Source organism: Trachurus trachurus (assembly GCF_905171665.1).
Source record: "Trachurus trachurus genome assembly, chromosome: 7".
NCBI lineage: Eukaryota > Metazoa > Chordata > Actinopteri > Carangiformes > Carangidae > Trachurus > Trachurus trachurus.
This window is the reverse complement of record NC_139901.1, coordinates 28,759,207-28,776,530: the sequence shown is the minus strand read 5'-3', so window position 1 is coordinate 28,776,530 and position 17,324 is coordinate 28,759,207. Positions and strand designations below refer to the sequence as shown.

General features: G+C 41.3%; 1 protein-coding gene across 1 annotated transcript; it reads left to right on the top strand.

Annotated features, from left to right (window-relative positions):
• Window positions 1-3,785: 3,785 nt before the first annotated feature.
• LOC310988083 (transmembrane protein 198-like) lies at window positions 3,786-16,611 on the top strand. The gene is made up of 5 exons (XM_083974596.1): window positions 3,786-4,010; window positions 5,383-5,708; window positions 12,151-12,732; window positions 14,053-14,183; window positions 15,963-16,611. The coding sequence occupies exons 2-5, from the start codon at window positions 5,549-5,551 to the stop codon at window positions 16,110-16,112; spliced, it is 1,023 nt and encodes a 340-aa protein (XP_083830722.1). The 5' UTR covers window positions 3,786-4,010; window positions 5,383-5,548; the 3' UTR covers window positions 16,113-16,611.
• Window positions 16,612-17,324: the final 713 nt, after the last annotated feature.

The window sequence follows — 17,324 nt, the reverse complement described above, 5'->3', positions numbered from 1 at the left end:
GGCAAACAAATCCAAGAGAAGAGAAAGAAAGAAAGCGCGGGGTGCAATAAATGGAGTAAAATACTTATGATACAAGTTCAAATAAAAACATACTAAAAAAAAAAACTAAAAGAAAGAGCAAGGGATGTTGGTATAAGCCAGCAGGTGGACAGGCAAACCGGATGTAATTGATATGATTGACTGATTGATGGGTTGATGGGCAGGGGATCCACAGCCAAATCTAAATTATTATGCAGATGAACTTGTCCATGAATCCAGGTGAGACGACCTGAGTCCTAAATTTCCTCTCTTTGTCAATTTCTTCTGTTAATTCAGCATGGCTTCAGCTATGGCTTTCAGCATTCACATGCATTTTCCTTATGGAAATGCTCTTTTTTAGTAATTCTCACATCTTCCGGCATTTTTTGCAGTCCGACTAGTCCTGTATACTTTCTGCTACTTCAACAATTAAAACATCAAATTGTGCAGCTTCTTCTGGACATTCATTTTTTTAATACTCTTTATACTTTTTTTCAAATATTAAACTTTTTCAGATTTTTTTGTCCCATAGGAAATGCATTGGAACGGTCCTCAAAATGTTAGAACAGAACACACCTGTTAGAATGCACCAACCTAAAGGTCGAACTTCAGACATGAAGACCTGCACGAGTCGTACGTTTTTATTTCTTCACTGACACAACCAGTGGTTAAATTGGCTTTTGTAAGGACAGCCCTACTTGAGATACTGCATATTAGGATCAACCGGATATCAGCATGACTGATTATATTGGTCGATATTCTGCATTTTTATGATAATCAGCATTTTTTTTATACTAATAACCGTAAATAAATTAATTTTAGAACACGCTCCTTTGGCTCTGATGCAGCGGTCTCTCTGCCTGAAGTCACCACTAATGTCCCGCCCACTGAGCCAAGATTTGTGTTGGAGTTTGTGTTATTCCACAAAGATCTAAAGTCTTTTTATCACAGATGTTCACAATGTACAAAAACAAACAAACAGTTTATTGTATTTAGTTTAATCCAAGGTGTGTCATTCTAAATTTTGAATTTATCTGCCTTGAAAAAAACATATGAGTTGATCCGTAATGCACATTGTAAACACATTATGATGCAATACAAAGTAAAATTAAATTTGTTTGAATGGGGCTGTTGTCACTTTTCAGATTTGATTGTGGACCAGAATTTTAAAACAGTTTTACCTGCAAAGCTTTAAAAGTAAAGTCAAGACATCACCAATATATCATTCGAATTCAAAGAGAGAAAATGTAAAGATCTGGACCTGATTCATCATCATCCATCACGGGTCATCTCTCTCCGCTTTACAAACCTCAACCTCATCAGTAAACGTCAGCAGAGTCACCAAAGGATTTGTAAAGGATTTATTTTGTGGACGAGTACAAATACCACAAAATTTCACGGCAATCAAAGCAATAATTCTTTTCATGATTAATACTTTACTGGGATTTTTGAATATCACACATTAGAAGTATACAGTACATGTGGGAAATGTTGGTTACGTAACAATTAATGTTGAGACTTGTATACAAAAATATAGATATCTAAATTAAGTGTTTGGACTCCAGCAAACTCAAAAAACAGCGTAACAAAAATAAAACAGGACAATGAAACACAAACAAAAAAAGGGAAAAACTGAGGGTAAAGACAAAAAACAGAATGTAGAATGGCAATCAAAGTAATAGTTGAAATATTTCAGTCTGGACCAAAGTCGTGAATGGTGGACCCTGCTGCTGCTGCTGCTGCTGCTGCTGCTGCTGCTGCTGCTGCTGCTGTTGCTGCTGCTGCTGCTGCTGCTGCTGCTGCTGCTGCTGCTGCTGCTGCTGTTGCTGCTGCTGCTGCTGCTGCTGCTGCTGCTGCTGCTGCTGCTGCTGTCGTCGTCCCTAAAGTTGCTCTCTCAGCTAAAAATAAACCAAACAAGCTGCTCGTCTATTCTCACAAAGCACCATTGTCAGTTTTTACCCGATCCCTGGACTTTTCAGCAGCGTGTCCTGCTTTGATCTTCTGCAGCAGACAGTAGACAGACATATCGAGCTGATGAAAGGAACTACAGGCTGGTGATGTCGTTATTACACTTTGCACAAGAAGAACTTAATGCTGCCAGACAGCTCCATCTCACCGTCTATCCCAGCCTTTATTGCGCCTCAGTGTCCCTGCAGTTATATGAAGATCACTGCTGTCATTATTAATCTGCTCTCTCCCCCTTGACATTTGCTGTTGTTGTGTTCAGGCCATAAGTCTGGATGTGGGTTTATAAGCTGTTGGTGCTGCTGCAGACTGTCTGGAGACTTCCACTTTTATATCAGCGTGATGTCTATCAACAGTTCTGTTTAATTCAACCTGCAAAAAATGTGTTTTAGAAGTTTTGCACAAAAGAAACAATCAGTTCAAACAAGTCAAAGATTCTGTAATTGATCATTTCTGCCACTAGGTGTCGCATTACACCACCTGCATCTCAGTCCGAAATAAAAGCGTCGTCGGCCACACCCAGGGGTGACGTGTGAGACTGGGGCCCTGAAAAATATTGGACAATTAGGTAATTTTTTTTCCCGAATAATCAACTATTAACCTTTACTCCAATGTGAAATCTTTTCATCGGGCCTGAAATTCAGGTTGGCGCTAATGGACACACCTCTATAGCCTCCGAATGACCCATGGTTTGGCCTCTAAAATCCCCGCTCAGTGGTTCTGCTCAGTATCACGGGGCCTGTTTCCTCAAACAGAATTCCCCATTTCCTGTCTCTCTGCAGCTCTCCTGTCAAAATAAAGGTATAATAGACCAAAAAAAAAAATCCTCGTCATAGTAACGGGCCTCTGTGGACTCCAGGCTGAAGGAGAACTGTCCTCCTGGTTCCCCCTAAAAACCCGCACCTGTGATGTTGTCAACGCTTACATCCAAATGTTTTAAGCAGTTGTAACATTCATCATATTCATTCTTCGTTTAGTGCAGTGTTTTTCAACCTTGGGGTCGGGACGGGGAAAAACATTTTTTTTGTAATTAATTAATTATAATCATTTTTAAAATTATGATTAAAAACACCACACACAATCTAAAACAACTGTATTCTATACTTTCACTTTCTCGAACATAAATCGAGTTCAAATAAAATGCAGCATATAAAAATATCTGAGCTGGCGCATCTTTGCATTGACGGCCGTGATCGCGGGGTCGCCAGAAATTTGTGATGTCAAAATGGGGTCACAACCCAAAAAAGGCTGGGAACCACTGCTTTAGTGTGTAAATGAGCCAATGTTTACAAATTATCATGAAGCACAACTGAAGTGGGTGGAAGGTGTAATTTGCTGATATTTTGTCACAAGATGAATAAAGAGTAAAACATGTATAAAGATGAAAGTTCAGATGATGTCAACCTCATGAAGGCACTAGAGGAACCAAAGCCTGTAGGTTTCATCTTTCAGGGACACATGAATAAAACTAAAATCCATCCAATAGACCACTGCTGCCAAAAAAACATGAGGCAGTGAAGTAAATCTCCAGCTATGTGTCACAGACCATAAATATGTCATAAATGATAAATCCAGTGACAAATGTCTTGAATGAGATTCTTTAAAAGGGTCAGATCAGGATCCACAGTGATATTTATTTACTCCCTTTGACCTTAATGTTAAGTGCCACTGAGTGAAACGAAGCTGAGGCGATAACGCGCAGGCTGCAGAGGGATCATGGGTAGTGAGAGCTGAACTCTCGGCCTTGGACTTGGCAGCAGCAGCAGCAGCAGCAGCAGCAGCCTCGTCCTGTCACTGAGGGCAGATGGTCTCTCTCTCTCTTTCTCTCTCCCTCTCTCTCTAGGACGGAGGCGTCAGCTGTTCACATGAGCACAGACGAGAGCGTCCGACTCCGAGTCTCACAGATTCCTGAACCAACTCTGCAACAGCTCGGTCCCTGCTGGGGTTACTGGAAACTATTGATGAAGACGCTTTCTGTCCTCCGGTAAAGCTCCCCTTCATCCCCGAGGAGATATGTCTCTCTCCAGGTAGGCCACATGAATATCACCTCTTCATTTCTCATGTTATTACACTTTTACATGTTTGTTTATACGTTTTTGATCCGTTTAGATGAGAATATTCTCACTTTTTTGCAGAATAAAGTTACTTAAATAACATCTCCATGTCAGAATTTAACAAAAACATACCAAACCAATACCAATGGAGTTCGTTCAGCAGATTTTCATTCCTCATTTTTTGTGTAAAAGTGTAGAAAGTGTTTTTGTGTGTCTCTACACTCACCTTTACAAAAGGACACAGTGGTTGACATGAGCAGACGGGAGGATCACTCACCTGCTAAAGCTCCTCTAAGTCCATTTACTGACCGTGTATCAGCCTGAAAGGCTTAAGGTCGTCACACTGACTCACGCTGCCGCTGCAGTTTGTAAACATGATTCATGCCTTCACACTGTTCACTGAGATGTATGGACAATTTCATTGAAAAACAAAGTTCATATTGCTTTTTTTGTAAGTAATGGGTAATGAAAGAGCGTAAGAACATTCACTTGGACTTGATAATTTAAAGTATTTATTTTTTCCGCTGCTTTTATTCTTCTGTTCTACAGTTTGATAAGGTAAATACTGTTTATTACTGCACTATGTACTTATTCAGTCAACTTACTTTACTTTACCAGCCCTTATATCAAAATGATGTAAAAACATATGTTATGTTCCAATAATCAAATATGGATTATTCTGAAAAGGTCCATTTAGCATATTTTGCACATTTACTTTTGGTATTTTAAATATAAATTGATGTTGATACAATTGTACTTTTTCTTACTTTAAATTTTGACTGTATAACATAAAACAAAGTGTTTCTACATTGTGTTATTGCTACTACTTAAGTAAAAGATGGGTGCTGCTTCCATCACTGGTTGTTATTCTCTCTCTCAGACTTCACTTGAGAATATTTTCAAAGACATTTCAAGATATTTTCAAACAGTGTTGAGCCGTTTGCTTTTGTTAAGTCGTCCAGTAAACACAGTGGTGAAACCTCGTTTCCCAGAACAATGAGCCTGGATGACGGTGGTTGGTGCGAAGCCACCGCAGGTCGTTTCCTTATCTGCATCCTGCTCCCGAACAAAAGGAGCTGCAGGAAAGAGAAACTCAGAGGGGAACCCCGGTTTCCTTCGCTGCTGCTGGTTCCCGAACAGATGTTTGCACGTGGGAACGACCTTATAAACTATAAAATCGAAATATTCCTAATCATAAATAACTCATCGTGTTGAATGTAAAACACGGTTTCCTCCCCACTGGATGGTCATAAGACTGAATGATTAATATAGGTCAGAGAGTTGAGTTTATGTTTGTTATGTTGTTGCCACAGAGCTGAAAACACTCTCGTCTTCTGTTTTGCAGGTGCACTGCAGGAAACTGTGTTGTACGAGTTTCCTCTTTCCCTGGATGCCTTTCGCAGGACGCTGCAGTTTCCCCTCGTCAATGAACAAAGCTGATTTGCATCCAGACGAGCAACAGCAGAGCAACAGAAGAGAAATAATAATCCTCCTCCTCCTCCTCCACCATCATGGAAGCCACTTCAGTCTACTACGCTACAGAAAGGCCAGGAGCAGGAGGCGACTTAGTGGACATCTGCACGCTGGAGCTCAGTAGCATGAAGTATGAGCTCATCCCGACCATTGTCTGCTCCGTCTGCCTCTCATTCGGCCTCATCTACTGCTTCTTCGGTGCGTATCATCATCATCATCATCTCACCATCTGGTCCTTTGACATCACTGCTGCAACATCTCACTGCTGTTTTCACACACACACACACACACACACACTCAACATGTTTCATTAGCTCACCTGACGCCTTAAACCCCGTGTGGCAGGTGTCTGCAGGCTGCCAGGGGTTTAGGGTGGATAAGCAGCGCAAAGCTGGAGGAGATGAGGCAGATGGGAACAGGGAAACTGTGTCTGAGTGAGACAGAGGTAGAGAATATGAGGAGCCACCTGTTGCTTTGACTCTCTCCCAGACACTTACTGGGCTGTTTATAAACAGCTTCTTTGGCCCAAGGCATAAGCAAACTAAGCACCTTCTTATTGCTAAAAATCTTTAATTGCTGTTGTTGGACTTCACATTGTTGTTGCAGTTTAAACCAAAAATATAAAAGCAGTTAATGCAATTAACACATTAAAGCAGAAGTGAGTGATATATTTGTGTTAATATAAGTCTTAAATAGTTATATCTTCCGACAGCAATCACTTACATAGAGTGTTTGGACCGAAACACGGGTCTCTCAGTCACTCTGCTCTGCTCTGAGCCGAAGAGAAAACATTTATCGTATCCTACAGTTTTTATCCAATGAGGAGAGAGAACGGCATGCAGGGCTGTGTGTGCAGCCAAGGAACGCCGTGAATGTGGTGACGTAGCGACGAGGACTGTTATGGTGCGTTCAAGGAAACTCGTATTTTTCCGACCGTGAAGTGGTACCAGTTCGATCTGGTACGAGTTCACCGGTCGGAAGTTACGAGTGGCCGTTATAGTGACTTTCACCGGTAAAACAGGTCAAACAAAGTCGTAAGTTGTGACTTGAAGCTGTAATTTACGATTTCAAAAGCCTGCCTGGAACGCAGCATTAGCGAAAACGACCGGATCACTCACTTCTGCTTTAAAGCAGAAGTAAGCGCATTTGTGTTAATATAAGTCTTAAATAGTTATATCTTCCGACAGCAATCACTTATATAGAGTGTTTGGTCTGAAACACGGGTCTGTCAGTCACTCTGCTCTGCTGTAAGCCGAGGAGAAAACTTTCCTTGTATCCTACAACCTTTATCCAATGAGGAGAGAGAACGGCATAAAGGGGCGGTCCTCTCTGTGTGTGCAGCCAAGGGATGCGCGTGAATGTGGTGACGTAGGGACGAGGGCGGGGACTGCTAACTCCATCTGCTGACAGGAAGTTATAGACAAAACGACCGGATCGCTTACTTCTGCTTTAATGCATTGTCTATTGGTTTAATTTGTGACTTTAAAGGGACATTGTGTAACTTCTCCTGTTGTCTATTCACGCAAATCGATTATTTCGTTCAAAAGTATGTTTTTCATTTCATTAAGGCCGTCGGTAACAAACCAGATGTCATTTTACTAGTCACAGAAGCCGAGAGAAAGCCGGTAAAACGTGGGTCAGGTAAACAATACGACATCGCCATGACAACATAGTGTCACGTGTATTGTTTTGCCTCGTGCTGACGGACCACTTGTTTACATAGAGGCTTGTTCATGCCGTTACGTGCAGCGTCTGTCGTCCATCTGCCCAATTTCACGTGAATGCAGCATGAAAAATACGATTGAGTTGCTTGCGATTTACTACCGCAACGCTATAGATGGGAGTAATTCCTACACAATGTACCTTTAATTAGGCCCCAGGCTGTACATTTGGCAGAATTTGGTACCATTTTAGATTAAAAACCATCGATGGTAACATGGTGATTCATAATGAAAGATCAGAAAAATGAAATAAGATCATAGTAGGTACATAAATAATCAATAATCAGTATTATTTGCAGGAATAGAGGGCCCCAAAATACATTTTGCTTAGGGTCCTGTGTAGGCTTGGACCAGCCCTGTAGCAGCACGTTTTTAGAGCTGGAGGTTGAGTAATCGGCGATTTACAGAAGAAAAGGTCGAGTGTGTCGTGTGGACCTGTCGACCTGCTCTCTCTTAAAAAAAAAAAAACACCACATGTGACGTTATGTAAACAGTTCCCAGTAAAACTCACACTGGGTAAATCAAGGTTTTCGTGGCCTGTGGGAAAGTTGGTGAATGTAAATGATTAATACATTTTGTGGAAAACATCAGTCTCAGTGGTGCAGGTGGAGAGAGTTGCTCTGCATTTAGATTTTTTAGTTTTAAGGGAATTATTGCATTAAAAAAAAACAAAAGCTATGACAGATGTCAGAGTTGGACACGAACACTGGAACAAGATTTACTTCTACAGTATATCTCAGTAGTTTCTGACTCTCAGTCTCGTCCAAGCAGCTCATACGATCCCAGTAATCTGGGCCTGTTTCTTTCTTTTCTTTTTTTCTTTCTTTTTTATTACAGCAGATTCCTGATTCAAACAAAAACCAGGCTGAACTTTTGCCCTTTAGCTTCTGATTAGAATAAAAGTGTCATAATGAATTTGTTTATTTTTCTAAGCTCACTGCCCCTCCTCACTGTGTGTGTGTGTCATACATTGGTATTACACAGTACAGTTTGCCTCAGGCAGGGTTGTACAGTGCATACGGAAAGTATTCAGACCCCCTTCAAGTTTTCGCCATTTGTTATGTTGGGCCTTTATTTTAAAATCAATAACATTTTGGCTTTCAGCTTTTTGATCTTTGGGTTCTTGGTTTCCTCTCTAGCCGAGGCTCTTCTACCCTGACTGTTCAGCTCTCGGAAGAAGTAGTGGGGCAGATAAGCTCATATATGGAAGAAATTGTGCGTTTTAATGACTAAAGCATGAAACTTTCAGCATTTCATCTACATACCCCAAGGTTTAATTTCAGACGTGGAACCACTTTGGTGGCTGACCTTAAGGGGTCTTTAGGGGTCTTTTTCCACATTATTCCCCATTGGAAACCTATGAAAATCTGGGAAGTAAATCATTACCAATAAATTTCTTCACCATTGTGTTTAGGAAGGTGTGTAATATCATGTAATAAAATGTTGAAATTCAACTCCAGTGGGAAATCCCCTAAAAAACTACTCAAAGTTGGGGTACCCGTGCAGAATTTGCGAAAATTCCGTGATGTTAAATTTGGCCTTAAATATCTTGTGAGGGGTCAAACTAGAGGTTTTTCATGATTCTGAGTTGATTGCCAACATTAGTTTTTCAGCCAAAACACTCCTTGGTGGAAAAAAACAGCCACACCCACTTTTCCTGCTCATCGGAACCCCCCCACCACCAATAGAATGTATTGCAGAGAAGCCATTCCTTATCATTGCAGAGGTTGTGTTACATAATACTACTAAATACTCAATAATATAACTTATATTCATCGTCTGTATAACGTTGTACAAGAAAAAAGGCTACAGAATATAAGGTATATTATTGAGTATTTAGTAGTATTATTGTCATGGCACACATTTTGTGGCCTCTAGATATCTTATTTTGTTGAAATCTGTCATAAAAGAGACTATGTTGTTAAGTGTTTTTCTATTGGTCAGTTAAGGTCATGTGACCGTAAGTTACAGGAAGTGCGGCCATTTTCTCTCCATGCGGTCAGGCAGACAGCTCCTCTCCTCTTTTCTTCTACGTGAGTGCCTTGGAGAGCCTTTGCTTGTAAGTTTTGTTAGTTTTCTGTGTTTCTGTTCAACAGAGCATATAAATAATTTAAAAATTCTTAAGTTGGATTTAAAAACGATTGTTTTGGAACAAACAATGACTGTGATAATATAGTTCGCTAAATGCTAAGCTAAGCTAAATGTTAGCTTATTGTTATGGCTTGTGCATTGAGACTGTAATCAATGTAAATTCATTCTGGATTGTATTTTGTGAGTTACTAAAGTACTGTAACTTTATATTCATTTCAGTTTTACAAAAATGGATGGAAAGAAGAGTAAAAAAGGATTCAGTAAACATACTCCTGCGTCCGACTTTCTCTAAATCCTGCTGTTAGCTATCTGTCAGTTTGTGCGTATATGATACACGCCTCAGGGACAGAATAATTATGTAACACAACCTCTGCAATGATAAGGAATGGCTTCTCTGCAATACATTCTATTGGTGGTGGGGGGGTTCCGATGAGCAGGAAAAGTGGGTGTGGCTGTTTTTTTCCACCAAGGAGTGTTTTGGCTGAAAAACGAATGTTGGCGATCAACTCAGAATCATGAAAAACCTCTAGTTTGACCCCTCACAAGATATTTAAGGCCAAATTTAACATCACGGAATTTTCGCAAAATCTGCACGGGTACCCCAACTTTGAGTAGTTTTTTAGGGGGTTTCCCACTGGAGTTGAATTTCAACATTTTATTGCATGATATTACACACCTTCCTAAACACAATGGTGAAGAAATTTATTGGTAATGATTTACTTCCCAGATTTTCATAGGTTTCCAATGGGGAATAATGTGGAAAAAGACCCCTAAAGACCCCTTAAGGTCAGCCACCAAAGTGGTTCCACGTCTGAAATTAAACCTTGGGGTATGTAGATGAAATGCTGAAAGTTTCATGCTTTAGTCATTAAAACGCACAATTATTTTGCTTATCTGCCCCACTAAAGAGTCCTGGTTGACCCAAACCTCCAAGGCCATTATGCTCTTAGAAACAATAAGTGCAGCAGTTTTTTGTGTCTTACCAAAACACAGTCTCTGCAGCTTTTGGGGCAGTTCCTCCGACCTCATGGATCTGGTTTTGTTCTGATACACACTGGAGCTGTGAGATCTTATTTAGACAGGTGTGTGTCTTTCCAAATCGTGTCCAAACTATTTAATGGCTGGAAAACACAGCTGGACTCAAATGAAGGTGTAGAACCGGCTCAAAGACGAACAAAAGAGACTGACGACACCTGGATGACCTACGCAAAGGGTCTGAATACTTACTGATACTGGTATTTCAGTTTTTCTTTTTCTTTTTTAATTAATTTGCAAAACTTCTATAATTCTGGGGTGGTGAGTATAGATTTATGAAGAAAAAAAACTTTTACATAAAACTGCAACATAACAAATGGTGAAAGATCGAAGGGGGTCTGAATACTTTCCATATGTACTGTATTTAAGTATTTTAAACTGCTTTTACCCATAGATGATATACATAATATCAAGAATATGGTCAATATTTGGACTGATGTAGAGACTTCAAACTTCAAACTTCAACTTTAAGGGAAATTTGCGCTGCAGGCAGGCAGCCCTGGCGTCAGGGGGTCAATTAGGGGATGTAAAGATGATGAGAGTCTCCATTCTCCCTCGTAAAAAAGTTGAGTCATTTATTAAACCATCACAATTAAGCTACTCCAAAGCTGCTTCATTAAAGCAGAAGTAAGTGGTCCGGTCGTTTTCGCTAATGCTGCGTTCCAGGCAGGCTTTTGAAATCGTAAATTACAGCTTCAAGTCACAACTTACGACTTTGTAGCGTTCCAGGCAACCCACTCGTGTTTTTCCGACCTGTTTTACCGGTGAAAGTCACTATAACGGCCACTCGTAACTTCCGACCGGTGAACTCGTAGCAGATTGAACTGGTACGACTTCACGGTCGGAAAAATACGAGTTTCCTTGAACGCACCATAACAGTCCTCGTCCCTACGTCACCACATTCACGGCGTTCCTTGGCTGCACACACAGCCCTGCATGCCGTTCTCTCTCCTCATTGGATAAAAACTGTAGGATACGATAAATGTTTTCTCCTCGGCTCAGAGCAGAGCAGAGGGACTGAGAGACCCGTGTTTCGGTCCAAACACTCTATGTAAGTGATTGCTGTCGGAAGATATAACTATTTAAGACTTATATTAACACAAATATATCACTTACTTCTGCTTTAAGTAAAAAAAAAAAAAAAAGCAAAGTTGAGCTAAAAATCCTGCATATAGTTGCTCTTTAAAGGGACAACGAGGAGTTTCTATTTGGTTATAAAAAAGTCTCACGTTAATGTGGATGAATCTACGTTACCCACACTTGTTAATGGGCCCATTTTCGATAAATATATCGTTTTGTCTCTATCGTTATTTTGTTATTATTAGTGGTGGTGGAAATGCTGGTCGAGCCGACCAGCGTTTCTTTACTTTCGGTTTCGTGGTGAGTCATGAGAATAACGCCGCCGAATCGCCGTTTATGGTGGGAACTACGACGGTATGTGATCGTCTTCCAACCTCTGACTTTAATTCTTGATGAATGAAAACATGAGTCCGTCTTGCGCCGGTCAAAGAATTTCACGGTGCACGTGGAGGCTCATAAATGTAGTGTGAAAACACTTCGCTTTTCCAAAACTCCTCGTTGTCCCTTTAACTTGAGGAAAACCATATTTTTAACCCCTAGTGGCCCTCTGGTCAAACAGACCCTGACACAACATGAGGGTTAAAAGTTGAGATTTTTCTTTTTCTTCGTGTTTGGACTTTTTTTTCCCTGTTTAGTGTTTGAGCCAGAGCAGCAGCTGTGTTGGATTTGTTTTGTGTTGAACCTTTTCTCTCGTCTCTTCCCTTCTCCTCCAGGATACCGCTGCTTCAAGATGGTGATGTTCTTCTCCGGCTTCCTGTCCGGCACGGCGGCCGTTCTGCTGCTGTACCACCACAAGGAGCCCGTGTTGGGCGTCGAGCAGCTGGCGGTGGAGACCAAGGCGGGCATCGGGCTGGGCGTGGGCGTGCTGTGCGGGCTGATGACGATGCTGGTGTCGGCGCTGGGCCTCCTGCTGAGCGGCCTGCAGCTGGGCGCCACGCTGGCCCTCGCCGTGCTGGTGGCGGTCGGACAGTTTCACAGCCTCACCCCCGTGTGGGCGCCTCTCGGGACGGTGCTGGCCGCCGGCGCCGTCTCCGCCGTCCTCACGCTCCAGTGGCAGAAACTGTTCAGCGTCTTGTACACGTGTGTGTTCGGGGCGACCGCGGTGACGCTGTGCGTGGATTACCTGCTGGCGAGCTCCGTGCTGCCGGTGCAGGTGTACGACCTGTTCTGTGAAGTCGCACCGCGGCCGCTGTGCTGGTTCAACTGGACGATCGCTGGGATCTGTCCGACGCTCAGTCTCATCGGTTTGTTGGTGCAGTGGAGGTTCACGGCCAGAGGCGTCTCGCACACAGAAGGTGAGTTTAAGCTCCTTTTCACTTTAAAAGGGACAGTTCAACATTTTGGCAAATTCTGCTGTCACCATAATCCCTATCCACAAGTTTCCGAACGCCATCTATGATCAAAACCGGAAGCCGCTTTTGCATTTCCGGTGGAATAGAGAGCCTAAGCGGAAGCAGGAAGTAACATCGCCATGGGACTTCAATTCAGAAAGTGAACGGGAGTCAAAGTTTTATTTTGTGATCCGATTGAATTGTGCCATGAGAAAGAAATATGACCTCTACCAGTTTAAAACATTGCGTTTCATGCCGAGAAATCAGCAGTTTGTTGTAAAACTATTGTAAAATAAAATTCAGAAGAATCCGTAGCCAGAAAGACTACAAGTCGCGTTGCTGACGTCACACACCACATGCCGCCCTTTCCCGTGTCAGTTGGTGACGTATTTTTTGTGGGACGCAGATCTGTAGTCCGTAGAGCGTCGTCACACAAAATACATTCTTCCGTTGCCGTTTTACGATAAACTGCTGATTTCTCTTCATGAAACGTGATGTTTTAAACAGGTAGAGGACAGATATTTTTCTCATGGCACAATTCAATCAGATCACGAAATAAAACTTTGACTCCCGTTCACTTACATAGAATTTTTTTCCAAATTTAGGTCCCATGGCGACGTTACTTCCTGCTTCCGCTTCAGCACTCCATAGTCATAGCAGTAGGTTCATCACCTTTAATTATCGGTGCATGTTGTTTTGAGATCTGCGGAGCAGAGCCGCGAGCTGGGATTTCTTGGTTTCCCTCATCAAACTCATCAAATACACAATCCAACAACTCCAAAACGCTCTGGTGGACAAGTTGTGACCTGCACATTCACCACGCTATGAAATAATCATATGAGACATGAGGCAAATGCAGCTGGAACTACATTCCGACACGGCTGCTGGGTGGAGTGGTTTCAAAAGCGTAAGTAGGCCAGAGTATTCATGTCATGTGACGTAATGTTACATAATTATACTTGATTATCTCATAGCGTGGTGAATGTACAGGTCACAACTTGTCCACCAGAGCATTTTGGAGTTGTTGGGTTGTGTATGTGATGAGTTTGATGAGGGACAGGGGATCTGTGGCCTACCGTTCACTGAGCAGCTCACGTCTCTGCCCCGCTGATCTCAAAACAACATGCACCGATAATTAAAGGTGATGAACCTACTGCTATGACTATAGGGATTATGGTGATAGGAGAATTTGCCAAAATGTTGAACACTCCCTTTAAACTACATCATCCTTCCTCTGTGATGTTGTTGGATCGACACATGATCTCCTCCCTTCTCTCTCCCCAGCTGCAGATAAAAAACAGATGAAACACTACAAGAAGCAGAGAAACAGAGAGTCCACCAGGAGAAGACCTCAGTCACATCGTCGGCGCGGACCTCCACCTCTGAAACGCTACGCCGGAGACGTCCTGGCACCGGTCAGTGGCCCAGATTAAAACACGTCCTCCAGTTTCTTTCTGCTCCTCTCTTACTAAATGTGTTAAGATGTGAATAAAGTTTAAGTACAAGTCTTTAAATTGCAGTAAAAAGACGAAATTACATTAGTGCATTAGGATCATTGCACCCAAGAAGTGCAGTGAGTGAGCTTAATTCCTTTCATACACAACCCAAGGGCAAATCAAAGTGCTTCACACAGCAGTGAAATGTAAAACATAATAAAAGAGAGAGTGCTATAAAACAGATATAAAAGGTAAAAGCAGAAGATAAGACTCACCGAGATGAAAACGTTTAAGGTTAAAGTTTAATGAATAAGAAAGTCGTCATCACAGACTGTGAAATTGAAGAACATTTTTTATCTTAAAGTTGAAATTGCTCCGAGTCGTGGTTTGTCTGACATGACGGGAGGTTATTCCAGGTTCGTGCAGCGTGTAAACAAAACGTTGCCTCACCATGTTTTGTTGTGACCCAGGGGACAGACGGTCGGTCGGTCGGTCGGTCAGTCAGTCAGTCAGTCGGCGTCCTCAGGGTCCAGAGACCGAACCAAATGTTTTGCCTTTAAAATGTCAACAACAACAGCAACAACAGTGAAAAATGTTCATTCCAGTTTCCGAGAGCTGAAAACGACGTCTTCAAATGTCACGTTTCACCAGCAAATGTTTGGTTTAAACAGTTATCTTATCATCAAAAGAGATAAAACAAAAAGGCAGCTACTATTTTATATGTTGGTTTGGACTTTTAGATCTAGATTAGGAGTAGAATTAGGATATAGACTTTATTGTTCCTGTTTCACATGTAAATACACATTCACCAAGTTACAATGTTTAAGAACACACAGGTTTAAAGAGGAACTATGCTAGATTTTGACTTTAATTTAAAGGGATGGTTCAACATTTTGGCAAATTGGCCCATTGCTATAATCGCTATAGTCATAGCAGTAGGTTAGTTACTTTTAATTGTCAGTGCAAGCTATTTTTAGAACGGTGGAGCAGAGCCGCAAGCTTCGGTTATTATCTCATAACGTGGTGAATGTGCAGGTCACAACTTATCCACCAGAGTGTTTTGGAGTTGTTGGATTGTGTATTTGATGAGTTTGATGAGGGAAACCAAGAAATCCCATTAGCCTCCGTAGCGTAGCTCTGAGCAGCTCACGGCTCTGCTCCGCCATTCTAAAAATAGCTTGCACCGACAATTAAAGGTAACGAACCAACTCCTAAAACTATAGGGATTATGGCAATGGGCCAATTTGTCAAAATATTGGGATATATATACTATCCCTTTAACAGCTTCAGAATAATTGTGATGTTTCAATGGCCTCCCACCTAGTGTCTCTTGGCCCAAAAAAACAACCTTGCATGATCAGTGTGTCCTAGATCTCGTCTCGTTGGTTTTTTGGGCCAAGTGACACCAGGTGGAAGACAGAGAGCCTCCATTCTCCCTGTAACAAGTCATTTAACCATCACAATTACTCCGAAGCTGTTTAATTAAGGTGCAAATCTTGCATAGTTCCTCTTTAAAAACAAACAACCCAGTAAAAACACCAGAGGTTATTGCATATTTCATAAACCTACTGTATAATAACCTAAGAGGTAGAGCTGCCAAATAAATGTTCTGGTGGAAAAATTCAGTATTTCCCCCAAAAATACCTCAAAATGACGACATTACTTGAGTAAATGATGTGTATAATGATGATGTGAATGACAGTGTGTGGTCTCAGTCTCATCATCATTGTGTCTTCTTCCTCCCCGTCTTCCTGGCAGAGTTACCTCCAGAGCCTTCAGGAGCGGCAGATGGGAACCGGCTCGTCCACCAGCAGCGTCAGCACGATCACACACACTCTGATCGACTTTGACTTTGAGACGGGCTCCATGGTGCCTCTGACTGCCGCCTCGCCCGCGTTCGCCGTCTGAAGGAAACACGACAACAACATCTTTTATAATATCTGTGATGAAGCACACGCACTTAAAGGAATCTGTTACATCTGTGGCGAACTGATCCACATCCACAGAAACTATTCAACCAATTCAAACCTGTGTGTTGAGATGGTTTGGAGATCGTCTTCTGAATGATGAAGGAGATATAAGTCAACACCCACAGTCACCACTAGACTCATCATCACACACTGTTTGTTTTTTTCTCTCACACACTTTCACATAACGACCTTATATTCTCCAAATACTGAGACTTTCTCTTGGAAGCGTTTGTTGCACACAATTGTAAAGCTGAAGTGTCAGTGTGTGTTTAGATTAGTTTGGGTTGTAACTCATTTGAAATCTGTGTCATCGTGGCTGCAAGCTGTGAAGTTAAACCAGCACAAGCAAATAAACGAAGGATAAGTGGGGAAAGCTGGACAATAAATTAATAAACCATTGATCTGAGAGCAGAAGCTCAACCTGATGGTATGTTTTTTTTCCTCTAAATAGTGTCTTATATCTATGGAAGAGTATTAGGGTCTGTAGTGTCACATTATGTAATAATGTATTTTTACCTCATTATGTAATAACTCCATATTTTTTAATAATCTGCCACATTTTCTCGAACGCAATATTTAATAAACGTTGGCGCATTTTGTAAGAAGTTGTTATATATTGCATCAGTTATTACAAAATGCGAGTGTTGCACTTTTTCTTATGAAGAAAATGTAATAGTTTGGTGCATTATGCAACAACTTATTACAAAATTCGCCAAAGTTTATTGCAAATTGCTTTCAAGAATTTTATTACAGTACAAAATGTGACAGATTAATACAAAATTATTACATGTTATTACATCATGCGGTGAAAAAAAGTCGAAATGTTGAGAATAAAGGCGAAATACAATATTGAGATTTAAGTTTTAGAAAGCTGTACATATGCTTTAGTGTTGGCTATCAACTTTATTCTCAACATTTTGACTTTTTTCTTGAAGTGCATAATGGGAAAAAAAATCTCCTTTCTTTTTTCTCTTTTTTCCCCATGAGTGGCCCTAATACTCTTCCATATATACACATCAGTGTCTGTTAAACAGCCACAGTGGATAAAAACAGTAATTAAGTCAGTAAAATGTAATGTCAGTCAACAGACACCACACACTCTACATTGAGGGAGAGAGTTTTATTTTATATTCATGTACATAAAAACATT